This window comes from Rhinolophus sinicus, chromosome 14 (assembly GCF_057876585.1).
Source record: "Rhinolophus sinicus isolate RSI-liver-muscle chromosome 14, RSI-T2T, whole genome shotgun sequence".
Lineage (NCBI taxonomy): Eukaryota > Metazoa > Chordata > Mammalia > Chiroptera > Rhinolophidae > Rhinolophus > Rhinolophus sinicus.
The window spans coordinates 3,734,635-3,761,352 of record NC_142514.1 but is presented as its reverse complement, the minus strand read 5'-3'; the positions used below and the strand labels follow the sequence as shown (position 1 = coordinate 3,761,352).

At 53.7% G+C, this 26,718-nt stretch overlaps 2 protein-coding genes across 11 annotated transcripts; one reads left to right on the top strand and one right to left on the bottom strand.

Moving 5' to 3' along the window:
* The first annotated feature begins 2,694 nt into the window (after positions 1-2,694).
* Positions 2,695-11,817, top strand: ICMT (isoprenylcysteine carboxyl methyltransferase). Its single transcript, XM_019746753.3, has 5 exons — positions 2,695-3,028; positions 3,825-3,913; positions 5,200-5,369; positions 6,125-6,342; positions 8,396-11,817. Exons 1-5 carry the CDS (start codon positions 2,834-2,836, stop codon positions 8,576-8,578), a joined length of 855 nt encoding a protein of 284 aa, XP_019602312.1. The 5' UTR covers positions 2,695-2,833; the 3' UTR covers positions 8,579-11,817.
* On the bottom strand, positions 11,714-25,003 carry RNF207 (ring finger protein 207). 10 transcript variants are annotated; one of them, XR_002138616.3, is made up of 19 exons: positions 24,611-25,001; positions 24,212-24,488; positions 23,417-23,549; positions 22,117-22,261; positions 21,941-22,022; positions 21,793-21,868; positions 21,569-21,694; positions 21,073-21,119; positions 20,747-20,819; positions 20,601-20,669; positions 20,106-20,174; positions 19,911-20,008; positions 19,085-19,271; positions 18,731-18,916; positions 18,409-18,460; positions 17,972-18,089; positions 13,887-14,039; positions 12,245-13,042; positions 11,714-12,132 (listed from the first exon to the last, which is right to left on the bottom strand). XR_002138616.3 is itself a non-coding variant. In XM_019746752.3 (18 exons), the coding sequence occupies exons 1-18, from the start codon at positions 24,729-24,731 to the stop codon at positions 13,029-13,031; spliced, it is 1,983 nt and encodes a 660-aa protein (XP_019602311.3). In that variant the 5' UTR covers positions 24,732-25,002; the 3' UTR covers positions 11,714-13,028. The 10 variants fall into 10 exon arrangements, 8 of the variants coding, with proteins under 8 accessions (XP_019602311.3, XP_019602307.3, XP_019602309.3 ...); XM_019746752.3 differs by having other exon boundaries at positions 11,714-13,042; positions 13,887-13,996; positions 24,611-25,002; XM_019746748.3 differs by having other exon boundaries at positions 11,714-13,042.
* Between the last annotated feature and the right edge of the window lie 1,715 nt (positions 25,004-26,718).

Here is a 26,718-nt window from a genome sequence, read left to right as displayed (position 1 = left end):
CCCTTTGTGCTTGCCTCGCAGCTCCTAGAACAAAACACATTCAAATGCTTATTTACAAAAAAAAAAAAAAAAAAAAAAAAAAAAAGCAAGCGAGGCATCCCAGGGCTGAGCAGTTTTCTTTTATTTTCTTATATTTTTGTAGGCTTCTTGTTCCCCTGGACTAGAGGATGACAAACTGGGATGACACTAGATGCAGAGTGGATTTGTCAGATCAGATTGCTTTCTAGTGTGTGTCTTTCTGTCTGCATCTCTGTGTGAATTACTATTTCTGTGTGCCTGTGTGCATCTCGGTGTTACTTCGTTTCTCTGGGTCTATGCCAGTGTGTGCATCTTGCCTTTCACCTCCCATCACTGGCCAATGAGCCCTGGGCCCTGATATATTCAGCAACTCTAGTGTCTCCTAAAAATTCTCCTTCCCTCTGGTCTATCCCTATCTGGGAGGGGACTGCCTACCCTTTTTGTCTCCCTTCTCCAAGACGGGGCTAGTAGGGTCTAAGGCAGGGGTGTCAAAACTGTGGTCCGCGGGCCAACTGCGGTCGCAATTCATTGTTAATTGGCCCGCAGCAAATTCCAAAAATATAGTTTACTTAAATAAACCAGGTGAGGCAATACGTACTTCACCTCGAGTGAGTGGCCCGGCTGTTTGTGTATTTTACCGCATATGGCGTCTGGTAAAAAAACGTTTAAAAAAGTTTGGACACCCCTGGTCTAAGGGGACGTGATGGGCAGAAGAGAGAGCATTGCTCAGGCTGGATTACGTTACTCTGTGTCCCCAGAACGGGGATGATCGCGGCGGGGGCGGGGGGCGGTCAGAGCCATAAGTCAGCATGGAGAGCAGAAGCCCAAGGCCAGACACAGGGATTCCTGGGAGTAGCTCTGTGCTTCAGGACCAGACTCACTCCCAGGAGTAAAGATGAAAGGAGTGGAGGGTGGCCGGTTAGCTCAGTTGCTTAGAGCATGGTGCTAATAACACCAAGGTTGCAGGTTCTATTCCCGCATGGGCCACTGTGAGCCGTGCTCTCCTTAAAACAAACAAACAAACAAATAAATAAATAAGTAAATAATACAAGGAGTGCCCTCTAGTGGCCCCGAGGTGGCCTGGCGCAGAGGGAGAAGTCTTGAGTCTGGGGGAGACTGAGAAACTGGGGCAGAGGCAGGAGCTCAGCAGAATGCCCAGGCCTCCTTCCCACGTGGCACTGCAACTGGGCGGCTTTGGATTTTAAAACATTTAAATCTCCTTTCAATTACCATCAACCGAGTTTAGCAAATGTCTTCTGAGCACCATTTAAACATGGAACTGGGCTCTACAGAATGTTATCAATACCTGACCGTGAAATCAAGATCCCCATTTTATAGAAACTGAGGCTCATAGAGTTGATTTGCCCGAGGTCACAAAGCTGGACTGCAGCAGCGCTGGGGCCTAGATTCCAGCCCAAGCTCTCCATTCTTCCCTGAGCCCAGCTACCCAAATGCCAGGCCTCCTGCCAGGTCCTGCAGGGACAGAGGAGAGTGGGGCAGCCAGGGCCTCAGATGTGGAACCTGGGTAACTGCAGCTCACAGGCGGCCTGGCCTCAGCGCGTCTGACCCACTACTCTGGGCTCCAGCCTCCCCCGGGGGCTGTCCCCTATCCTGCCTCCTGCCTGTGACTGCAAATTCGGTCCCTTTCCGCCCTCCCTTTCCTTACACACCGTTGCTCTCATTTTCAGCGCCAGGCAGGCGGTGGGTCCCCGAGGGCCCCCAAACATAGCTGCAGCGTCTCTTCCATGCAGACTCCTAACCCTCTGGCCCTCCCACCCACAGTCTCTCCTTGGTGTCCTTCTCTTTCCATCCTTAACTTGGCTCCTGCCTCACTCCCACCCCACCACAGTTTTTTCTAGTCATTTCCTGACTTGCTTTTCTCCTCCACCATTGCTCTGTAGCTCCCCAGGTGGGGGCATTACCCTTTAAAAAAATAAGAACAATTTCTGAATTATAAAAGTAATATATGTTGATTGTGGGCAATATAAAAAATACAGAAACATATCAAGTCGTCCATAGTGTTACCACCTGAAGACAACCGCTGTTAAATAATTTTGGCTTCTATTTCAATCATTTTCCCAGGCTCACACATGATTTTGTTTTTCCCAAGTGAAGTCAGGATCACACACTGTAAAGTTTGGAATTCTGCCTTATAAAAAACCTCACATTTCCTGAGTTGTTCCACCATGGGCCAAGAAACTGAAGTGGGCGGTCATCCTGCTGCGTGGATGCGCAATGCTGGGTGTTAGGGTGCCCCACGGGCAGTGTACCCCTGCCGGCGCAGCGTGGGCTCCCAGCGTGAACTCGGGGACCCTGCCGCGGGAGGGCGGGGGGTCACCGGGCTGGGTCCCTGCGCGAACCCCTAGGGGTGGGGGATGGGATAGGTCTCGCTCACAGCTGCGCGCCGAAGGGTTTCAGTTTTGTGGGGGACCGCACGGGGCGCGCCGAGGGTGGGGTCTCTTTATATTTCACATGCTTTCTTCGATCGTGGACGTTCTGGAGTTTGGGACCAACTTCCGGCAGACGCCAGTAGGGACTTCTCCGCCTGGAACCCAGGCGCCCTGCGGCGCCGCCCCTCCGGCCGCCGCCGGGCCTAGGTCAGGAGGTCCCCGAGGGGCCGGCGGGGCGTGGCCGCGGGGCGGGGCATTCCCGCCAAATTCCGGTCCCAGCCCCGCGGCGCGGTGGTATCGCGAGAGCTCAGGGGCGGCGGGCAGCTCCTTCCTACCGGCGTCGGCAGCTCAGTGCGCAGGCGTGGCGGGCGGGTTTCCCCTGGCTACAGCCGGCGCTGCCGCCCGCTGGTCAGCCGCCCTGCGCCATGGCGGGCTGCGCGGCGCGGGCTCCGCCGGGCTCCGAGGCGCGCCTCAGCCTCGCCACCTTCCTGCTGGGCGCCTCGGTGCTCGCGCTGCCGCTGCTCACGCGCGCCGGCCTGCAGGGCCGCACCGGGCTGGCGCTCTACGTGGCCGGGCTCAACGCGCTGCTGCTGCTGCTCTATCGGCCGCCGCGCTACCAGGTACGGGCCGGGGCCGAGGCCGGGGTCGGGCGAGGGCTGGGCGCTGCGCGAGGGCACCGTCCCCCCGGGGTCCGGGTCGGAGTGGGCCGGGAGAGGGGCTCCTTCCTCCGGCGTGTTCTTTAGCGGTGAGTTCAGATGACAGGAGGGACCCCGCCTCTCCAGGCTCGGGGGCGTGGGGCACGGGCCCCCTCTTCCCCGCGGAGCGGGTGGGAAATTGCAGTTGGTGTGGTTCGGCAGCTGCGGCATATGCGAGTGGGGTGGGGAATGAGCGAGCCTACGAGTTCTTTTATGTAATTTAAGGTGTGGAGACCTACCTGCTGCCAAGTCAGAGGCCCCGCAGTTATGTGGAGGTGGCCGGGTTCAGAGTCTCGGGCGCCCCGACAAGATTTCGCTGCGTGGACTTGGGAGAATCCTGCCAATAAATTAGGTTCACGCAGCTTACCCACAGCCCTGAATAATGATAGCAACATAATAGTAATGGCAGCTAAAACTTATGTAGCGTTTATTCTTAAGTGCTTTACAGGGATAATCCTCAGGGCAATTTTAAAAGGTAGGTACTGCTGTTATCCCCATTATGTAGATGGGGAAACCGAGGTCCATTGAGGTTAAGTGACTTGCCCAAGGCCACACAGGCAGAGAGTGGTGGGTGTGGGATTTGAACCCAGGCCACCATCCCTCACCACCTTCTTAACCTCTGAGCAAATTGCATGCTTGCTAGTGGCCTACTTATCCCAGCAAGTAGGATGTGTGCCCCAAGAATAGCCAGGTAACTGAGCTTCTTTTGGGTCCCTTTTAGATAGCCGTCCGAGCTTGCTTCCTGGGCTTCGTGTTCGGCTGTGGGGTGCTGCTAAGTTTTAGCCAGTCTTCTTGGAATCACTTTGGCTGGTAAGAAGTACTTTGGGAACAGTGGGTTTGAGCCTAGGGTGGGCAGATCAGAGGGATCAGTACTGGTATTTCATCATCTCTGTGTCTCATCTCTGGCTGAAGGCTGTTTCGGATCCTGTGGAAATGAGGTCTCTGTCTCCCACCTAGATTCCCACATTTCAGACCTCGATAACTTGTGCCCATCGGTTGCTTCTGTTGCAGGCAGAAACAGGTCTCCCTGACACCCTCCCCACAGGTGTCCTGACCCGAAGCTGCAGCTGCTGTGACACATTCAGTAATGTGGTGAGCCCTTCCTGGAAGAGGGTACAGTTCCTCCGTGACAAGAAGGGCCAAGGCTCTGGCTCTGGCTCATCTTCACAGGCCTCTTCCATCTCTAATTTCTGTTAGGTCACATCTAGTGCATCCCCACGGCCAGTGTAGGAGTTTTCCCTACACTGTGATTTGAGTCCCTTGAGCCTTCTAGTCCCTGACCTGGATTTGAACCAGTGGCTTCAAGGTAAAAAGCTTTATCTCCTATTATGAACACTCTGAGCCATCTAATCCTTTGTGGCTGGGATTATTTCGGTTTTTTGAATTTTTGTATTTCACATACATCACTACTTTTGTTTGCTATTTCCCTCTGTCATGGTTTACTGTGTGTAGTGTCATTTTTAAAAGTCTGAAAGACCCATAATGCCTTCCTAACTTATGTTTGTTTGTTTTTTGTTTATGACATTCAAAAGTGTAGTCCCTTTGGCGTCCAGATGGCTCAGTTGGTTATAGCGGGAGCTCTGAACAACAGGATTGCCGGTCAGATTCTCACATGGGCAAGTGAGCTGTGCCTTCCACAACTAGATTGAAGGCAAAGAGCTGCCGCTGAGCTGCCGGTGGGGTGGCTGGATGGCTCAGCTGGTTAGAGTGTGAGCTCTGAACAACCAGGTTGTCGGTTCAATTCCCGCATGGGATGGTGGGCTGTGCCCCCTGCAACTAAAGATTGAAAACAGCAACAGGAGTTGGAGCTGAGCTGCGCCCTCCATCAACGACTTGGAGCTGATGGGCCCTGGAGAAACACACTGTTCCCCAATGTTCCCCAATAAAATTAAAAAAAAAAAAGAAAAAAGTGTAGTCCCTTTAAAACCTCACTTTCTGCAAACCTGAAGAAATAATGCTCCATACGGGTGCCCTCAGGTGACAGCAGGACCTCTAGAATTCAGGGACAGTTCCACAGACCCAAATCTGTATTTTGACTTAGGGCTAGCCTGACTCTCTTGCTCCAACTTCCCTCTCTTTCTTTTTGTCTTAAATAGGTATATGTGCTCCCTGTCACTGTTCCACTATTCTGAATACTTGGTCACAGCCGTCAACAACCCCAAAAGTCTGTCCTTGGACTCCTTCCTCCTGAATCACAGTCTGGAGTACACAGTAGCTGCTCTTTCTTCTTGGATAGAGTTCACACTTGAAAATATCTTTTGGCCAGGTCAGTGTGCCCTGCTCTTTCCTCTGGAGGGGATTTGGGTGGCTTTCACATGGCCCGAGGACAGTGATGTGGCTTCACCTCCCGGGTCTAATCTCCCTGAGTGATTTTCCCCTGGCCTCTGTCCTCACTAAGCTGGGCTTGTGAATTCCGCTTCTGGATTTTGAATCGAGGAACGATGACCTTTTGCTGTAAGCCTTGCGTAACATCGTGCTCCATCTGATAGGAAGTCCCTACCTTTGGTAGCTGTAATCCTAATTTTACAGTCAGAGGAGACTTGGATCTATTCATTTCCTGTGACTTGAGAAATTTCATATGAAGAGTTTATTAGCGAAAGCCTTCTGCATCGGGAACCTACTCTCAAGTTGAACTTTGCACACCAAGTTAAATCTATATAGTTCCCATAATTCAGTAAAGGGCCAAGGTGGGAAACACAGTCCTTCTCTGTTTCACTTAGCTGTCCTTGTCCCCAAGGGAAGGACAGGAGCATCTGGCAGGGGAACATGGACTAATAGCCATTCTTTCTCTGCTGTGACCCTCTAATGGGGTTGTTGGCACTTTAAATGGATGCACAGCACAACTTAGGGGGAGGTGTTTTGCTTATACTTAAATTTTAATGTGATAACAAATGCTAATTGCCCACTAGCATGGTTTCTACCGTTCCTGTCTTTGGAAAAATAGGTTAATTTTCAGCATCCAGAGGGGGAAATCGACAGCCCAGTGTCTTCACTTCCCATTTGTCACCATGTCTCCTGCAGAACTGAAGCAGATCACCTGGCTCAGTGCCACCGGCCTGCTGATGGTGGTCTTTGGAGAATGTCTGAGGAAAGCGGCCATGTTTACAGCTGGTTCCAATTTCAACCATGTGGTGCAGAATGAAAAATCTGAAACCCATACTCTGGTGACAAGTGGAGTGTACGCTTGGTTCCGGCATCCTTCTTACGTTGGGTGGTTTTACTGGAGTATTGGAACCCAGGTATAGTATCAGACAGGATGCTGCTCTCCTTTAAATTTTGTATTCCATGTTTTTAATTGACATATAAGTCACATACCACAAGATTCACCATTTCAAAGTGTACCATTCAGCGGGCTTCAGTGTGTTCACAAGGTTGTTGGCCCTCTTTAAATAGGTACCTGTGCTCCCTGTCATGTTTCAATTGATAACTAAATAAAAGTCAAAAGGACTGATTTAGTCCTTAACGTTTTTTACCAGGTACTTAAAATCTGGGTGTCTTAAATTTGTAAACTCTTGGTGATTCTAGATGCTGTTACCCCATCTACCGTACCCCTTCTCTGCCTCTTTAACTTTGATCTGGAATGCCCCCGTGGGGTGAGGACGGAGATGGGGCTGCCACTCAAGTGCCTGCTTAGCTGATTTTCCTTAGAAGCTGCTAGTGATGAGGCCAAGGTCATGTGTTAGGTTTGATCGGAGCTACAGAGGTTTGTTCTGTCTGAAGCTGCAGCCTGAGCCTGTTTCTTGACAGTTGTTTCTTGGATCTGTTCTCTTGGTCCTAGGAGGACTTGGCCAGAGAACATGAGTAGAGCTTAGAAAACTCACCACCTCTTGGGGAAAATCCATTCTGGGCCTCCAGGCATTACATCCCAAATGCGTGGTCCGTGGGGACTCTCTGGGACCCCCCGTGGTGTAGTAGGGGCAGGTTACTGCACAGCATTTATTTTAAAACTTGCTCTTCTGAAACTTAAGACTCCCTCATTCACAATTGTATTCCCTGTGAACAAATCGATTATAGTTGAATCATGTAATTTGCCATAAATGCTAACTGTGCACCTAAGGACCAAAGGGTTTTTATATTTTTTTGACCATAGATCTTCGGTCAAAAGATTTATGGCAAATTACACACACTGTGACCCAGCACACGTGTGTGTAAAAACAGGAGTCTTTCCCAGAACAGTGCTTACTGTGTACAAAACAGTCTATTTTCTATCTTATTCTTTGTAATGCACAGATTGATTTCATGGCTCAGTGAAAGGTTGTGGCCTGCGATTAGGAAATCCCGCCATAGGGCATGCCGAGAAGCTGCATGCACCTGCCAGCTATGTGGGCACAGGCTCTGGGGTCGCTGGCCCGGCCAGTCGTGGCTCTAAGGTTGACTGATTGGCCTCCCTTTCCTCACGACTTAAGTGGGCACTGCAGTGGCACCTCAGGTTTGCTGTGGGTGTTGAATGGCCTGTTGGTTGTAAAGGGCTGAGCCTGTGCTGGGAACTAAACAGTAGTGAGGATAAGAAGTTGAAGGGGTGTGCCGGGTTCTCTCGGTGGAAGTCCCCCCATTGGGGGAGACACATGTCTGGGGAGTGGGTTAGTGGGTTCCCTGAGCAGCACAGGAAGCTCCCCAAGAGCTGAGTGATGCTCCTGGCCGGGAAGGACTGTGGACAAGACGTTCTCGAAAGTGGGATGAGAAGGGGGGCAAGAGGCAGTCAAGCTGGATACAGCTGGGGAAAGAGGAGGCTGGAGGAAGTGGGCCGAGGTGCTGCTGCTCCGCGAGGCCGGGGAGACGGGGTTAGGCCTTGGAGCTTTGTGGGGCGGGGGTTTGATGAGGTGGCAGTGTGTTGGGTACACAGCGGCAGGCTGTGGGGGCCAGAGGCAGGGGCCAGACTGTGCGGGGTGGGAGGGACAGGAAATCTCGGCCTGGGAGCCATGTGGGTCGGCAGTGTGCACTGAATGAATGGGCGTCACTTGTCGGGGTGGCAGCAGGAGTTGCTGTCACCCCAACCTCAGGGTTGGAATCCAGGAGGTTGATGTTTCCTGTTGATGTTTAGATGTCCTTCAGGTAAGAGGAACAACAGTTAACTGCATGAGAAAAAGCTCCAGTGACAAAGGTTTAGTTCTAATGTGAAAGTGATAGTGTGATTTCACTTAATGGCACCTTGGCGGTGATCAAAGACCCTAATCTAATTGCGAGACTCTCTTGGGCCCTTGGCAGGAAGTCCTTTGGGGGTGTTTGGCAGAAGCAGGTGCTGCTGAAGTCCACAGCGGTCCCTCTGATCCTGCCCAACTCTGTTCCTGGCAGGTGATGTTGTGCAACCCCATCTGTGGCATTGGCTACGCTCTGACAGTGTGGCGCTTCTTCCGCGATCGCACAGAAGAAGAGGAAATCTCACTAATTCACTTTTTTGGAGAGGAATACCTGGAATATAAGAAGCGGGTACCCACCGGCCTGCCTTTCATCAAAGGAGTCAAGGTGGAGCTATGACAGGCCGGGGCCCAAGGGGCCTCCGCTCTGTGCAACCCAGGACGGACCTGCCTCTGGTCGGCCACTCTGCGGAATGCATCTCCTTAATCATTTTATATGTCATCCGGTACTCTTCCGGAATACCACTCAAGACCAAATGGTCAGAAGTCCGTAGGACCAGAGGACCCCACCCCCCAACGTCCCGGAGCAATCTGTCGTGGGCTGAATCAAGTTCAGATGTGGGGTAAAGACAGACAAAGAGCAAACAACAGCAATATTCAGCAGTGCCCTCCAGAAGTGCCCGGTGTGAGCCCAGGCCACATGCCATCCCTTCGAGGCCACTGTGTATTTAGGCTGAAACCAAGACCCCTCGGGAGAGGCGGACTTGTTACCTGAGTAAGGCTTCGTCAGCAGGAGGGGGGCTGTGGGCATCAGTGCTTTGTAGAGTTAGAAACACATTCACAATCTTGAACCAGAAATCACCCACAGCACAGCTTAACCTCCTCATTTCTGCCTTTAAAAAGTGCATGAGCATCTACAGTTTTAAAGACACCTCCTTAGAAGGCACTTTGGCCCTTCCTCTATTTAATCGTATTTACATATCTATTTTTTATAAATAGTAGTATATAAATTCAAAGGGGACTCGGTGGTTATAGCCCCAACTTTTAATTCGCAGGAAGGAAGCATCGACACACAAACAATTAGGCCGAGTGGCTTTGTGTCACCAGGGCACTCAGGGCCAGGGAGACCGCAGGCCCCTGTGGCTTTTCTGGGGTCCTGCTCGTCTCCCAAGAAGGTCTGTCATCAGGGACAGGCATGTCAAAGGCATATCATTTGTCCTTTGTCCCAGAAATGCTTACTGAGCACCTGCTCTGTGCAAGGCACAGTTCAACGCTGAGAAATACTGCTCTCCATTTATTGGGGATTTTATCATTTGACCATAGCCTATAGATTTATGTATTGATTTAAATCTCTTAACTATTGATTTCTGTGTTCTGTTCTCAAAACTTCATCGTCCCTGATGCTATTTCTAACTGTCTTCCAGAGGGGTTTGAGAGCATTCACAACTACAGAATTCAAGCAAGTCGACTCACGAAGGTCTTAAATAGAGCAAATAACCCCAACTGAGATTTAGTCATATTTTCGTTTTTCACATTTGGGGAAAGTGGTTGTCTTTGAGTCAAACATACACACTTTAAAGACCTGTGTTTAATTCTGGACTGGATGGGAACTTGGTCTCAGTGTGGAACCTTTCCATGCAGTCTGTGGTGGCACTGAGGGTGTGTGAATGTGACAGCAGCGGCAGCCCCTGGCCGGAGCACAGCTCTGCTGCCATGCCACGCCACGCCACGCGGCTTTCCAGGAGCCACGTCACCTTTCTGTGCCTAGACCTCCCCATCTGTAGAATGGGGTCAATACCACCTACCTCACAGGGGTGTTGCGAAGACTTAGAAGAACGATGTCAGACGTTTTTAACATGTTGATGAGATGACATACATGAAATCTATACTGTATGAGAGTTACACAAAAGTGAACATTTGGTTAACTGTACCAGATACTGGAAACGTGTGTTCAAAAGAGCATTTTACCAACTCAAAATAGTACTAATTTCTAGAGTTCATGGCCTAATTCATTTTTTCTTTATTGTATGTACCAAAGAGCTTTATGGCTTTATTGATTTCTGGCATGACGCCTGCTGGTGTGAGAACGAGAGACCCGAGCAGCAGCGCCCAGGAGGGTGGTGCAGTCAGACTGGCCGAGGCCACCGCCACAGCCCTGGGCAGCGGCTTCCTCTGGCGTGAACACGCCCAGCAGGCTGTCAGCGTGCACTTACTTGGTGAACTCCAGTCGGATTGGTTCTAAACTTATGCAGACCACGCTTAGCTAAGTAAGCGCCACTGAGTAGGACTGCAAAATGGAAGGGGGTGGCTGGGGGTTGGCAGCCACCCCCAGGTCCTTGAGGGCAACTTCTTTCTTGCTGTACGCAGCAGACTCAGCTTTAATGAGGTTTCTGGGGGCAGTGAAGTTGTGTTTTTAATAGGTGGCGAGCAGCTGGTGACGGCCCTGGCTTTGCAGATGGGAAGTCAAAGGTATTGAATTTGACCTTCCTCCACCTGCCTGCAGGGCCAGGCGCTCAGAAGGTAGGCCTTAGTGTTGGGCCGCTAGGCCACCTGGGGCTTGCCACCTGGGGCTCTAGGTATTCTGCTCCGCTTTAAAGAGCAATTCTGTGGGCGGGGGGTAGTGAGAACATTCACCCCCTGATTTGTAATCCCAGGGCAGAAGTCAGCAATTACTTATGGATAAAAGATGAACTATTTAGGGCAGGGTTGGCAAGTGATTGACTTTCATCTAGTCCTGAGATCTTCAGATTATTTTTAACTGTATAAATTTAGTAGTGACATTGTGCACGGCAGAGAATCAGGTTAATGAGGTACACGCTTCCTGTTATTCCCAAAAGCTTTTTGGGTAAAGGCCGCGTCCCCAGTTCCCTCAAATTAAGAAACTGTCAGGAGATTTTGTTTTCCACTGCAGGTTTTAAAGTGGAAATTCTTAAGTGGAACATAGGCACTGCACAGAACAAAGCTGCTTTGAAGCGGTATAAAATGAAACATTTTACAAGGATTTGCAGGTTGGGCTGAGAAGGGTACTTTACAGGGCAGGGAGTGGGGTGAGCCTGGCAGAAAGCAAAAGGCAGCACACCCCACCGTCTGGCACTGGTGTGAATCTCTCTTTGAGCCTAAACGTAAACTTGATGAATCCCTTCTATCCATTTCACACTCTTGGTGATAACATGATAGGGGAAATATTCCTAAGCCAATACATTGTGTTAATAGACGAGGCTCAGGGGGGCCTTGGCCACAGCTCATTTTGGTAGCAGTCCCTCTCATAGATACATTAGCCCGTCGCTTCTCTGCACTTTCTTACTGCCTTAGGTAGTTGTGCTGTCCCACCGATTTTGCTTCTGTAGTGACCTGGTGAGGTTAGGCAGCCTTGCGTCGCCAGCATGGTGGGAGAGGCTTGCCCTCTGCCCCGCTATGAAAGCTTGACGCCTGTCCTGGAAGACCGGCCCTCAGCAGGGGTCCCAAGCACTTGCTCTCGGGAAGCCGTCTATAGCTAGGAGAGAACCTTAATGGAGTAATTATTCTACTCTTCTTGTTACATGCAGAAATGTTTATTTAAATATTTTAAATTGGATTTTCTTTCACAGATACTGATATTCTTTCCAATGCTTAAATAAAACTACTTGATTTCACTACGAACGATAGTGTGAGTGCATGGACGTAGGAACTCTAAGGTCACGCCCCTTCCAGGTAGGAAACATCCGGAAGCTGCAGCGTAAAACCAGATGTATTTTGCCCGTCCGATGCAGTTCCAAAGTCCGCCCTCTAACCAGTGGGCAGGCTCCCTCGGGCGTGAACACGCCTGCCGGGACGTCAGCACGCGCGTCGGGCCCCTGTGGGTTGTGAGGCTTCGGCGTGGGGACGTCAAGAGCAGGGACGTGGCGTGGCCCCGTGTGCTGCGCTCGCCGATTGCTGCGCTCGCCGATTGCTGCACCGGTAAGGAGAACCCATTCGCTGTTTGAACCACAGAATCAAGGTGGATACTTGCTGAAAGTGTGACGGCATCATTTTGTCTCCAAAACTGTACATTTTAGGGCATTCAGGTTAATTTTTAAAAAGCATTTACCTTTTAAGTTCCACTTGATTAAAAGGGTACTGTGTAGGAGTGGAAAACGACGAGAGAAGTGGCTGAATCGTGCTTTAATAATCAGTGGAAGGAACCCAGGAGAGCGACAGCAGCCGGGAAAAGTAGTGAAGGTGTGAAGGGGACCGTCAGATGCTGCCAGATGCTCTCCCTTGGCTTTCTGAGCTCAGTCCTTGCCGTGAAGGGAGACAGCTGGAGCACGGGCCCTTGCTCAGATGATGGGGTGGAACTTTCCAGTGGGGCTGTGGTTCGGGAGAAACAGGCAGGGCAGGTGCAGGTGTATCAGCGGTGGGTGGTGTCTTGTTATCTCAAGTCAGAGAGGCTCGTCCTGACAGGCAGGCAGGTTATCTGAGCACAGGCCACGCACAGGCCTGGGGAGCTGCTGGGCGACGGAGGGGCTTGACGCTGCGAGTTCACTCATGTAACAGTTTCCATGTGGACTGGGACATTGGCCCCTGTCACCGGGAAGGACCTGGCAGAGAGTTTCTGGGTTTTACTGCTAATAAATGATTACCCTTTTAGAAAATCATGTCGGGAACACCCCTTTTCTTAACGTCCCAGTCTTGATGTGCCTGTTGTAAAGTGCGGCGCCACAGAACCAGCCCCGTTTGCTACGCAGGGCGCTCCCTCCGTGGGGGGGCGTCACCTCCGGTTTTCTGTTTGGGTCTGTGAGGGTCTTTGTTGTTCACTGGAGGCTCTTCTGTGAGGCAGTTCAGAGTCCGGCTGCTTCCTTTTGTCTCTGAGGTCTCTCTCTTTTCCGTGACACTTACTGGATCATTCCTAAAGGAACACGAACATGAGCTCTTCCACTTCACGACATTCCGCCGGTCACTGTCCCAGCACTAAAATCCACCTGGGCCAAGGCTTTCGGAACGGAAGGCCTTTCCAGAAGGCACCAGGTGACCACCAGAACCGTATGGTCTCCTAAAGCGTGGTTTTCTCATTTCTGATATTTAGTTGCCCGTACAGTAGTTCAGGCCATTTCAGCAGCTTGTGGTGACAGGGAGCTTTGAGTTGACACTGACTCCCCTGAAGCATCTGAGCTAAGTGGGGGGTGCGGTGGGGGAGGGAGCAGTGGGCGTGGGACCAGGTCATGTCCTGTCACTGACCACAGCGGCAGGGCTGCCAGGCCTTCCAGCTCCGCTGTCTGCCTGTGACTAACACATTTTACTGAGAGTGCAGTACTGAAGGGCCAGCCTGTGACAGTGACGTGTCTGATACTGCACATGCTTTTCTCCCTCTGGCAAGTATTTTGGCAAACACTGTGGCTCCAATGAATAGCAATGCTCTCACACAGAGACATAATCCTCAGTCACTTTTGCTCACTGAAGTGAATTTGAGTCATGTGGTGTGAGTACCCAGGTGCCAGCCAGCAGCTCTCGGTGCTGTCAGTGGTGCAGGCAGCAAGCACGCCATTGATAGTTACAAAATGTGGGTCATGTCTGTCAAAGTCACCGCCCAGATGATGAACCTCTCTGTCCCCGTATCTTACAAATGAAGGCCAAGCTGCCAGCAGTGAACCGGGACCAAAGGGTAAAAGAAAACTGGGGGTCGATCTGTGTTGTCTGCGTGTGTCTCTGAGATGACATCGTTTGCCCGCTCAGGTTGGAAAGACGTGCTTTACCTGGCCTGGGTCTCGCCATCCACGCTGCCATCGTAGGTGTTCTGTAGGTGCTGGGAGTCTTCATCCACAGGTACCTGGAACCTGTGTGGGAGCGACCAGGTCCTGGGAGGCTGCAAGGCAGCAGAGCCAACCCACTGTGTCCCGAAGCTCACTCTGCACAAAAGCAAATCTGAGCAAACGCTCGAGGGCCCGCCTAAGGCTTTGGTCCTCCAGTAGTTATTGAGGCCAGGGCTGTGGTAATAGATAAGAGAGGACAGGGCCTGCACTGTGGTCGGGGAGACCGCAAGGTCAGGAAGGGGGCACAGCAGGGCCCGGTGGCAGGGAGTGACAGTGAGCGGAGACCCACTTTCAGTAGGGTGGTTTGGGAAGGCCTCTGACGGCATTCCAGCTGAGACCTGAGTAACCAGGATCCATGGGACAGTCCGAAGGCAGAACATGCCAGGCAAGAGGCTGGGAAGTGGGAGCCAGTCTAGCTCCTGTGGGGAACTGAAAGGCCTCTGTGCCTGGGGAGTGGTGAGGGACCAGCATGGTCCCAGGTGGGCAAGGAGGGCCCCGAAAGGGCTGTCAGGACTCGTTGTGATGGGAAGTATAGGCTTCAAAATGACCACTGGCTGTGTGACATACGGGAGGGCAGGGGGCTTGGGGGACGGTTAGGGCGGCTTGAATTGGGGGTAGTAATGGAGGCAGAGCAAGTAGATTGAGACAATGGAGTCAGCAGGTCTTGGGGGTGGGTTGGACATGGGGTGAGGGGAAGAAAGGAATCCAGGATGTGCTCCAGGCTCTTTACTTGAGCGCCTGGGTGACTGTGGTGACATTTACTGAGATAAAATGGGATTAGTGTGATCAGGGGGAGGAAATCGAGTTCTGCCACTGTGGGACGTGAGGTGCCCCTGAGACAGCCCAGCAGAGAGCCCAGGAAGGGGCGGTTGGAAATGAGTCTGGAGCTCGGGAGGACTGGGGTCCTCTGCATTGCCTTGGGGATTTAAAGCCAGGGGACTGGGTGAAGCCCCTGAAGGAAGCCCCTTAACATTTGGGCATTGGGCCGGGGAGGCAGGGCCAGCCAGAGACAAAGGTAATGGCTGGAGAGGCAGGAGGGAACCCGCGAGCGTGGGGGTCTCAGAAGCAAGAGAAGAGCGTGAAGACGACAGACCCAGTCCACTCTCGTGAGTGAGGCTGAGGCCAAGGGATGTAGCCGAAAGGTCATTAGTGATGGGAGCAAGAGCAGATTCGGTGGCTGGGGTTGGAGTGGGCTGCCAACAGGGGGAGGGGAGGAGGGCGCAGAGGCAGCAACTCCAGACACCTGGGAAATGAAGGGAGGTAGAGCTGGCCTCCCTCACCCCAAACCTCCAGCAGTGGGGCTGCAGCCGGGGCTCCTTTCCCTTTGCTGAGCTAACCACAGATGCCATTTCCCTGCAGAGATGCTCTGCCCCCGTGTTGCCCCTCAAGGAGCACACTGCTGGAAGCCACACTCTCACTGAAGCAGAGCACACAGAGGGGAAAGCCTACAAATGAGAGGTCAGCTTCATCTGTGTGCACAGCATGAACAAGCTGGGCAGGCAGCGCCCAGAGTGTCACCTCCACCCAGAGCCCCCCAGGGTAATCCATCACCATCCCAACTGCTAACACTAGAGGTTAGCTCCGCCTGGTTTTGAGGTTTTATAAATGGAGTCACAGAATATCTGGAATAAACTACTCTGAATGTTACCTTAGGAGGAAACACACTAGTCCTGGGTATATAGGGATTTGATTAAAATTGTGCAAGTTTAACTTCTCAGTGTGACACGTTGAAATAGCCACTTACCAGGTGACCTGGCAGTTCTGGATTAATATGGTGATCACACACACACACACACACACACACACACACACACACACACACTAATTTCCCTTCTTCCCCAAACTCACTAAAACTCTAGTAAAGGGACCAGAACAACAAGGGGGAAAAAAATCCTCTCCATGTTGAGAAAAAGGAAGGCTAACCCCAAACTTTTGGAACCTGGAGAGTATGCAGGCCAGTGGTAACTAACTTGGCAGACCCAAGAAACTTTCGTTCGAAGTGCACAGCAGGACAAGCTAAGGGCCCACCAGATTCATTCCAAAGAATCCTCAGGGGCCCAGGAACTGGCAGCAACAGGGAGGGTGAGACTGACACAGGGAGGACAGTGATAGTCAAGATCCTCACCCCTGAGCAGCTGTCCTTCCGCCACCCCACAGGAGTCTAAAGGGTTAGCTTCTGAGAGGGAAAGTTCTCAGGGGAGAACTACTGAAAACCAGAAAATGAGGTGTGCATACAAGTGCTCCATACAGTGACCATCCAGGAAGGAAACTGGGAAGAGACCTAAAACTGACATTGGGGCATTCAAGAAAACAAAATAAAACACCCTGCCCATCCGGACCCCTACAGTGAAGTACCACCCATGTGCTCAGAGCTTCCAGTTTACCCCCCCCCATCCTAAAGTGAGCAGATAATCAAAGTTTTCTTGGTATCTGAGAAAAGTCTTTAACATGGAAGACAGAAAGCTAAACAAAAGGTAACTTGGAGGGAACAGACTTAAGGGAGGAGATTAAAACACAAAACAAACACCTATCAGCCTCAGGTAAGACATCATGTCTATGAAACAACAGAAGGCTGTTTAAAAAAAGAAAGAAAAGAAAAAACAGTTGGTACAAAAAAGAGTTCTTGGAAATTAAAAACAATTAAAATTTTAAAAACTGGAGATTAACAATTTTTAAATTTAAAAAGAGCTCTAGGGAATTTTCTTCAAAAATGAACTCAATAGGGGGCGGCCTGATGGCTCAGTTAGAGCGTGAGCTCTTAGCTACAAGGGTGCTGGTTCAATTTCCGCATGGGATGGTGAGCTGCAACCCCTGCAACTAAAGATTGAAAACAGCGACTGGACTTGGAACTGATGGGCCCTGGAGAAACACACTGTTCCCCAATATTTCCCAATAAAATTAAAAAAAAAAAAGAACTCAATAGAATGGATGGAAGATAAGTGAGGAAATTGCCAAAGAAAGTACATCAAAAAGACAAATAGATGGAAAGCAGAACTAAAAAGGTAAGGCAAATCAGAGAGAAATCAATTAACAAGTTTAAAAAGAAAAGGTGCCCAAGTGAAGGACATGAATTTCCAGATTGAATGGTACCCAACCTATGGTTGGAAATAGGCCCTCGCTAATGTGAAATTTCAGAACACTGGGAGCAGAGAAGATTCCACAAGCTTCTAAAAAGAATCAGTAGGTCACATTACAAGAATTAGGAATCAGAATACATTCAAACTTCTCAAAGACAACTCCAGAAGCTAGAAGACAATAGAATGATGCCTTCAAAGGAAAATCATCTCCAATCTAGAATTTCAATCTAGAATTTGATACCCAGCAAAACTATCAGTAAAGTGTGGAGGCAGAATGGACATTTTAGATATGTGCTATCCAAAACATACCTCCTGTGCACCCTTTTTCAAGGAGCTACTGAGGGATGGGCTCCACCAAACCATGAAAGAGGCAACACGGGGCATACGAAACAGGAAATCTGACAGAAAAAAGGCAAATAGAGTCCCCAGGAGGGTGGTGGAGGGAGAGCCCAGGATGACTACTGTGCACCAAACCTACAGGGTAACTAGTCTACCTTGGGGCTGAGTGACTCAAGAGACAGGCACATTGAGGACCTGGCACCAAGATCCCTCTGCCACTAACACCTTTTGATGCCCATGTATGGTATTGAGAGCCTGGTCCAGGTCCTTGTCTAGACTTGACTTTACCATGCACTGAGGAAGTTCTGCTTTCCCCTGTGTGTTCTGCTCCCTGGATCAGCTAAAATCCCTCATGATACTCCCAAGAGGTGTCTTATACTTCCACCTACTAGAGGTGGGCAATTGTGTGCCTAGAAGCAGAAACTCAGTGCAGCCCACTCATTCAGTGTTTTCACAGATGTCCAGCACCTGGTCTGCCCAGGTGCCCTGATTAAACCCTCATGACCTGGCCCACCGACTTCCAAAAGGGGCTCTTCTGAATACATGTATGGCACCTTTCCCACACACATTCTGAAATGTCTTGGCTCCCCTGGGGATGCCCTCTGGTCTCACCTAGGCTCTAGCCGCTCCTTCACCTTGGCAATGGAGCGGACATAGGGCGTGATCTGCTTGGTGATGGTGGTCAAGTAGGCATTCTCCTGCTTCAGCTGGAGAAGGTCATGGAGCTGGGCTGTAAGGACAAAGGCCAGAGTGTTGGGTCTTGTTGGCTTTAGATTCTTACGAGCCTCGTGCCATCTCAATACTCCAGTTATTTCAATAATTACCTCTTTAATTAGAGTGAAGTTAGACTTGTGAGGGCATTCTACTCACTGAATCCTGACCTCAGATGTATCGTTTTGGGGCCAGTAAGCAGCTGTGAGGCAAAGTCCAGGGCTGAGGGGAAGAGCGTGGAGGTTTGTATCTGGTTAGTGGGTAACTGCCTTCCTGTCCCTGCTGGTATGTGGGTTAGCTCCAGGACAGGGGTGCACCCAGCAGCGGTTGCCTGAAACCTTCATAAATCTCCTGCTCATTAGCCACCCGCTGATAGGATTCTTCCCACATCTGAAAGAGACAGTAAATTGGACATCGCATGAGGTATTCATTGGAATTTCTATTGGTGGCATTTTTGTCGTCTAGCTACTCAGGGCTACATGGCACCCCAGCCAGTTCCCGTGGTTCCAGGCAGCAAAGATCCAAATTCCAGAGCCTGCCACTGCAGGGCTTCATGGGGCACTGGCCAAGGTCCTCTTTCTCCCCCTTCCTGTCTTGGGGTAGCCCATGTGTATGCTGCCAGGTGGGCTGAAGGGGAGTCAGGTGGTCAGAATGGGCTACCTCCTGGAAGACTGCTCTCAGCCCCTCCACAGAAGCCAGCTCCGTGGAGATCTGTGCGTCTACTTGCAGAGACTTCTGCAGGATGTCTCCCATGATCTCGGCCTTGATGAGTGAGTGGTGCTTGGTGAGGTCCCGGTGCAACTCCTGGACCTGGTCCTTCAGGCTCTGCATCTCCGCCTGCAGGTACTGTGAGAGGGACCCCGGGAGTGCCTATGGTTCCTGCAGGCTGTGTACCCCGCTGGGGCCTCAGGGGAGGACAGGCCTTCAGGGTGGCCAGGACTAGTTTTGGCCACTGCCCTTTGGTGAGGGAGGGGTGGGGTCGTCCCCAGCCCACAGCTCCCTGGCCCCCCTTACCCGGTAGGAGCCCTCATAGTGGCGGCAGTGTTCTGCAAAAGGTGTATCCTCGCCCTCTGCCAGCAACACCTTGGTGCTGATGGACCGGTGTGGCGTGGGCTTCTGGACCGGCGATCCCAACACTTTCCCCACTGGGGAAGGGCAGCTGGTCCCCATCAGCACCTTGGGGCCTGAGACCCCTGCCAGCCTGGGGATAGAGCCAGTGTGGATGCAGATGGGGGATGGGGGTGGGAGGCCCTTCTCCTCCCCCAGCCTCTCAATGCTCTCTCAGCCCTCTTACCCCACACTGCACCCCAGAACCACCATGGGAACTGGGAAAAAGCCTGATGCAGGTTGCACCCAAAACCAACATCGACACTGTCTTTTTTAAAGCCCCCAGGGTGAGGCCAATGTGTAGAATAGGATTTCATCAGGGCTGGTCCTAAGTAAATGCCATGTACCCCCAAACACGCTGGGCCCTGGGCCCTTGGCACGTGCATTTCTCCTAACTCCTCCCGGTCTGGGGCTCTCCTGACTGGGGCCAGAAGTCAGACCCCACCCCCTGCTGCCTCTTCCCTTTAGTGCCTAGGCGCACTCGCCAGGGGAGCGAGGTGGTTGGGCGCAGCCCCGGAGTCCTCCGTGTCTTCCCCTGAGCAGACTCTGGGCCAGGTGTGCCCAGACTTCGGATTTGGGGCGCCCCAGACGGCTGCTTCCCAGCAGGCACACTTGCCCTCCCTGTTGACATTGTCAGCGCTGAGGCTCAGCGAACAGGGAAGGGCAACGCTCTGCCTGTCGGGGCCTCTGGAGCCTGGTGGCCCGCGACCCTGACGAGGACCTTGTTGCTCACATGTTGGTCCCGCCCCCGGCTCCGGCCGCCCGGCGCTGCCCCAGCATCAGCAGCGGCTCCAGGCAGCGTGCGAACTCAGCGCGGTGGTCACAGGCGATCTGGGAGGCAGAACAGGCCGTGATGCGGCCTCCGGGCCCCGCGGCCCCGCCCCCGGCCCAGGCGGCCCCGCCCCCGGCCCACTCGGCGCCTGCTCACCTTGCTGCTCTGAGCCGGTCGGAGGCGATGGGGTCGCTTGGCAACGCCCTGCAGCCTCTCCATCAGCTCCTGTGGCAGAGCGGGACAGGGAAGGGGGCGCTCAGGCCGGTGGGGGTGGTGACAGTGAGGCAGCGGTCCGAGGGCATGTGTACCTTTAGCACTTTACCTGGTGTCCGTTGGAGGCTTCAGCCTTTCCCTGGGACTGGCTGGGAAACCCCCCCCCCACACACACACCCCTCTCCAAACTCCGCAGGAAAGTTGGGGAGGCTGGACCCAGTAGACACTCCATACTTTGGGGGGCGGAGGCTTATGCGCCCTTCCAGGTTTCCCTGTCCTTTTAAAAGGGACTCAGGGGGCCCCTAAGTGGCTTAGAGATGATGGTGTGAAGGAGGGGAAGAAGGTAAACCCAGAGGCCCCTGGTCCAGCCTCCAGGTGACAGGCTGCCAAGCCCAGAGGTGACAGCCGGGAGACGCCACAGGAGTTGGGGGGACTCACGTAGCCCAGGTCCAAGAACTCGGCCTTGCTGGCCAAGCTGAGGAAGGAGGAGCAGATGACCAGGTGAACCTGCAGGAGGGTCACTGCTCAGTGCCTGGCCCGGAGGGGCCCTCTGGGTGCCCAGCCCCACCCCCGGCACCCCTTACCTGCAGGGTGGGCAGCAGAGTGGCCAAGTGGGACAGCTGCTCCTTGAAAGCCTTGTCCTTCTCCTCATACTGGCTGGGGGGGGCCGGCAGCCTCATCGGGCTGCCCGCCCCTCCCAGGGGCCTCAGGACCAGGCCATTCCATCGCCCCACCAGCTTTGTACACCCTTTTCCGCCCCCTCCCTGTGCCCTGGATCCCTTGCCCTCCTCCCCACGTGGACATCTGGATGTTTGGCTCCCCAGGGTGGGGCAGCACCTATCCAGGCCCAGGCTGTGGTCCAAGTACATGGAGGTCAGTGGACAGGGATGGAGACCGCACTGCCACTCACCTCTGCACAGCCTGCAGCAGCAGCGCTTTCCTCTCTGCCAGTTTGTCCTGGGAGGGACAGTCTGCTACTGACCGCGCAGGCCCAGCCCTGCCACCTGCCAGCACTCTCCCACTCCCTGGGCCCTAGCCACACGCTGGTTATGTGGGCTCTCTCTGCAACCTGCCAGCCCACTGCCTGAGTCAGGGGCCTTCCTGGCCGTCCTTCCTGCATCCCCCTGCCTGAGAGCCCCAGTGCTCTCAACTTCAATATCTCTTCCTGGGGGAAGTCTTCCCTGATCACCCCCCAGCACCAGCACCAGCTGGGACAGGCCCTGGCTTCCTTTATGGAACTCTCCTGGCAACAGTGATTAACTCCTGGAAAGCAGTTCCATGCCTGCTGCCCTGCTCCACTGGCAACTCCACGAGGGCTCCGGGGGGCCTGCCCTATGTCGTGGGCACCTGGTCCTGGGTGATGAGGGTGCTCAGCCTGTAACTGTCCAGTCCCCACTACCGCTCACCTGCATGCTGCTGAACAGGGCGTGGATGGCGGCCTCCTCCTCTGCTGCGCTGCGTCGCACCTCCTCCACCATGGCCTGCAGGAGCGCGATGGCCTCCCGTGTGGCCGTCTGCAGGGCCTTCACCTCCTGGGGACAAGGCAGCCTCAGCCTGCCGGGCACGCATCCCCCACCCCGCCCCAGCCCCCACCCCTGCGCTCCGCGCTTGCAGGGCACCCTGCGCTCACCAGCACCGCCTGCTCCAGCCGCTCGCAGCCCTGCACGTAGGCCGACTCGAGATCGACGCAGTGGGCCCGGCTCTCTCTGCAGGGAGCCCACGGGTGAGCCTGGCTCCACTCCTCGGCACCCTCGCCTCGGGCTCCCTCCACTACCCACCCTTGCATGTCCCGGAAGCAGCGGATGCACAGCAGCGACTTCTTGTCGGTGGAGAACATGATGTAGGGCTCAGTATGCAGCGCTGCAAAAGGGGCGGCGGTGAGGGCTGGGGCAGCGCCCACCCTGATCCTCACCCTCTGCCCCGGCGCGGTCCCCACCCGGCACGCTGCACTCACTGCACTTCTGGAGCACATCACGGCTGCGCTGGCCCAGAGCCACGATGTCGTGGCGCGCGAACATGCGTGCCCGGTGCGTCTCGTCGCGGCAGCGCGCACAAAGCGGCTGCCCGCAAGTGTTGCAGAAGTACGTGGTCTCAGCGTCCTGCGGGCCCAGCGCAGGCTCAGCTCCACCACTGCCTGCGCGGGACGGCAGTCTCCGCGTGTCGCTAAGTGCGTCAGTCACAGCCTGGCGCAGGCACTGGGCTCAGTGTAGCCCTTTCGTGTAATCCCTACGCTCTAATAATATACCCAGGGCTCAGAGAGTAGGGAAGAGATGCAGTAAGGGCAGGTATTTGGAAGGGGCTTGGAGACAGTTACATGGGGTTGGGAGCAGGACAGAAGCTGCATTTGCAAAACATTGTACCTGCAAACAAAAATGTGTGTGTGTGTGTGTGTGTGTGTGTGTGTGTGTGTGAAGATCTCTCAAGCCCTCCTTGACACCCTCAACAGTAGCCAAATGGCTGCCCACCCTGGCCATATGGAGGCCAAATTGGGCTGGGAGGGGAAAGGGAGTAAGGACTTGCAGTTTCCTTTCCCAGGCCAGACCCAGGGCTGAGAGCCCAGGGCATGACACTGACCCCAGCCATGGCTATAAAAGCAGACCCCAAACCTTACTCTGGCATTCAAGGTCATGTCCTCCCCTGCTCTCCCTACCTCCAGCTTGTCACCTCTGTGCTGCAGTGCTGCCTGTCCCAGTGTTTGCCCAGCACCCCTACCCTTTTGTTCCTGCATGGACATCCTCCCGGAATTGGGAATACCAGTTCAGCCTCCACTGGCCAGAATCCTGACCGCCCTTGACAGCAAGGCCTGAAGCCTGGCCTCCATTCCTTAGTCTTTCCTAGACTCAGGGGCAGGGTCACTCTGCCCCAACAGCACACTGTCCTCAATTCCCTTAGGGCTGTAGGCAGCAGCTCACAGCTACCCAGGCAGCAGTGGGCCCTCAGGGGATGGCCTCGTTCTGTGCAATGGACCTCCTTTCCTATGCCAGTTCACAACTCTACGCTGAGTTGGGGCCAATAAGCTCTCCTCAAATCAAATGGCCTTAACCTCAGCCACTATCTAGCTATTGGCTCAAGTCACTCATTCTGGACCTCAGTTTCCCCATTTATAAAATGGGGCCACGTTTGGAATTCAGGGTACCCTAGGAAGGTATTGGAGGATCCACTGATGATTAATTTTCTGAGGACATGTTGGGTACATTCTGCCAGCATCGGGACCCTGTGACCTGGACCCCTTGCCTCCCCCCAGGTGCCCCTGCCTGCTTGCTGCACTCCAGGTCACAGTTGGCACAGCGCACCACCTCCAGGCCATCCCCTGAGCTGTCCACGAGGAACTGCAGTAGCCGGTCCACTGGAGGGAGCCCGCTGGGGCCCTTCACCACCGTCTGGTGTCTGCGGAGAAGCTGCAGCCAAGATCCAGATGCCCCTTCCCCATGGCTCCCTACCCATTCCCACCTCCACATTCCAGGCGGGAACTAAAAATAGGATGGGGGGTGGGGTGCCCAATAGGCTGGCATCTGCTATAAATACCTCCACCAGAGCTCACTCTGACCCTATCCCTTCCCCTGCCCAGTCCTGGGCAAGTCCTGGGAGGTCATGTGGTTGGCGACTTGGTGTGACAAAGCAGAAGCCTGCCCTCAAGCCCCTCTCATTGCATTGGGCAAATTTATGGCTGTGCCACTCCCCTAACTTGAGCCAACATCACCCCCTTATGCTGACCTAAGACTTCAGGGATCCCCAAGTGAGTTACTGGGAGTGTCCTGACGCTGTGCAGTAGCACTAAGTTCCGACATGACTTACGTTCTAGCCCCACCCTTGCCCCCTGACTCTGTAGGAGGCGTTGGACCAGTAACCCCAGGCCTCAGTTAACCAGACCTGGAAAATGGGCGGGAGCCTGCGCATCATCGCGCTGAGAAGTTCGAGCTGGGTGAAGCCTCCCCCACCGCCTGTGCTGGGAGTCAGAGCCTTGCCCTCCCTGCACTTAGGTCCCTGCCCAGGCGGAGCCAGTCTCCTCTCCAGGGGCGAGGGGTCTGTTGGGGCTTTGAGGCACTCACTGGCACAGCGGGCAGGAGAGGCGACTGTCGGCGGCGCGGCCGCGTAGGCACCCGGCGCAGAAGTGGTGGAAGCAGTCGAGCAGGCACGGCTTCTCGTACTGCGCGTGGCACAGCGGGCACACGAGTGGGTGGCCATTTGCAGCGTCCAGGGCGCCTGGGCCCTCCAGGGGCGCAAAGATAGCGCCTGACATCTGCGGGGACAGCTTAGGACGGCGGCGAGGCTTCCTGCGGCCACAAAGCGGGAGCAGCAAGGGCCGAGGGCTGGGTCTTGGAGCGCCTGGGGCAGGGAGAATGGGCAGTGAGGCGTGCGGAGGGCGGGACTGGTACCCGTGGTCCCAGCCTCTCCCGCACCCCTGCGGTGGTCCTAGGTCAGGCCACGGACCCGGCAAAGCTTCCTACCCAACTGCCAGCCTGGCCCTGTCTTCACCTCTCCAACCAACCTTCTCTCCCACCCCAGGAATTTCCTCCCAGTGTCCTCTGGGTGACCCATAGGCAACACCCCTTCCTCGCTGGGCCGCATCTTGATCAGGCGCTGTGCCGGTGCCACCAGCCTTAGGCCACCCGCTGCCTCGCGGCGAGGACCGGGACCGTCTCTCTGCCGCGGGCTCCTGTCACGGCCACTCCATCTCCAGTCTGGAAGGAGAAGCAGGAACGCTGCAACTGCAAAGGACGGCGCCCGGCTGGCTTCTGAGGCTTGGACTGGACCCCACCCGTGATGACAGAGCCCCAAATACGCAGCCGCAGCAGCGTAGGGGCCTGCACCCACGGAACTTGAGCCGGCGCGAGAGTGGGTCCGCTCGGCCCCATTTCCTCAGTGGCCAATTGGGGGCGACAAAAAGCAGTGGACGCCCCTCCACAGACACCCCAGTGCTGGGGAGAGGGAGTGAGAGGCCTTGGAGTCCCCGGCTTCCCTTTGGCTGGTTGGGGGCTCTTGGCTTCTCAGAGCCTCTGAGCTTGGGTAAAATGGGTGGGCGGGGTTCTCAGTGATGAGGTGAGACTTTCATGACGTGAAATGCACAAAGTAGGCTTCCAAATAAGTAGGCCTCCCCCTCTTCATCAGGTGAGTTCCCAGGAGGGGTAGGTTTGGGTGGGAGGGTAGGAAAGGAGCTCAGAGCCTTTCCAGTGGGCCCCCCATCTGCTGTTCCCGGCCTGGAGAAAGCTTGTTTATCCCAGTATGATTTTCTCCAGAATGCCCTCCATCCCTAGGTCATTATCTAGGTTATTATCTGCCTTGTTCCACACATTACCTGAGCTCTGTGAAAACAGCTCCTGTCGTTGCCCCTCTTGAAATCAAAGAGTCAAGCCCAGAGCCTGACCCACAGAAGGTACTCAATAAAGTCTTACTAATCAGAAACAAACTGGGAGATAATATTCGAACTGGGCTTTGAAGAATGTGCAAGTGTTTGCCAGGGGGAAGAAAGGAAGTGAAACTACTGTTCTTTTAAGGGTCCTCCCTAACCCTGGTCCCATTTGTGCTCCAAGTCATGATAACAATAACAACAATGGCTAATGTTTATGGGCCAAAGCACTATTCACAGTTCTTTTACTTGTATTAACTCATCCAATCCTGACAACAACCTTAGGAGGTAGAAAATGTTATCCTAGTAAGTGGTAAAGCTGCAGTACAAAACCAGGTGGTTGCTTTATAAATGAATGATACATTAGTTTCCGTCTGGAGGGGCAGGCAGTAGGAGGTAGGTGTGTTCTTCCTGATACTCAGACTTATTTAATTCATCCATTCCTGTCTTCATCTGTTTGAATAGTATTTATTGAGCATCTGCCACGGGCCACACATGTAGAAGGAACACACCAGCCAAGATTAACCAAGTACACACATAAACAAGTACAGTAATGGCAGACTGTGTCAAATGCTCCCACAGGAAATAATCAGGATGATGTGATAAAGGGCAGCTAGCAAGGGGTGGAGCAGAAGACACCCTAAATAACCGTGGGTAGAGAGGGGCACTGAGCCTGAGACCCTGGAGGATGAGAAGAAATCAGACACAAGAAAATCCAGGAAGAGTTCAAAGCAGAGGGAACAGCAAATACAAGGTCGCAGAAGCTGGAAGAAATTTAGAGGAAAGAAAAGAAGACCAATGTGGGTGGAGATGAAGGGACTCAGGGTGGGGGTGGGGAAGGTGAGAGTGGGGTTGTGGGTGTGAGGGGAGCTGTCAGGAGGCCACTGGCAGTATGAGTCAGGAGCCCAGGGAGGGGTTGAGGCTGCACACACAGGCTTGGGGAGTCAGAAAGGCACGAGCCGGGGTCATGCCAGAGGGCAGGTGTAGAAAGAAAGGAGCGGAGCTGTGTTCTGCAGCCCTTCAGGTCCAGGAAGGAGGAGGGAGCAGCAAGGAGGCGGGAGCGACCTAGTGTCAGATGCTGCTAAGACAAGCAAGAAGAGGACCAAGACCTGGCTCTGATGGGAGGAACCCGTGTTTAGCATGGGGATGTCAACAGTGGCCTTGACTCTGTGGAGAGCTGTCCAGGTGGCAGTTAGGCAAATGCCTGAC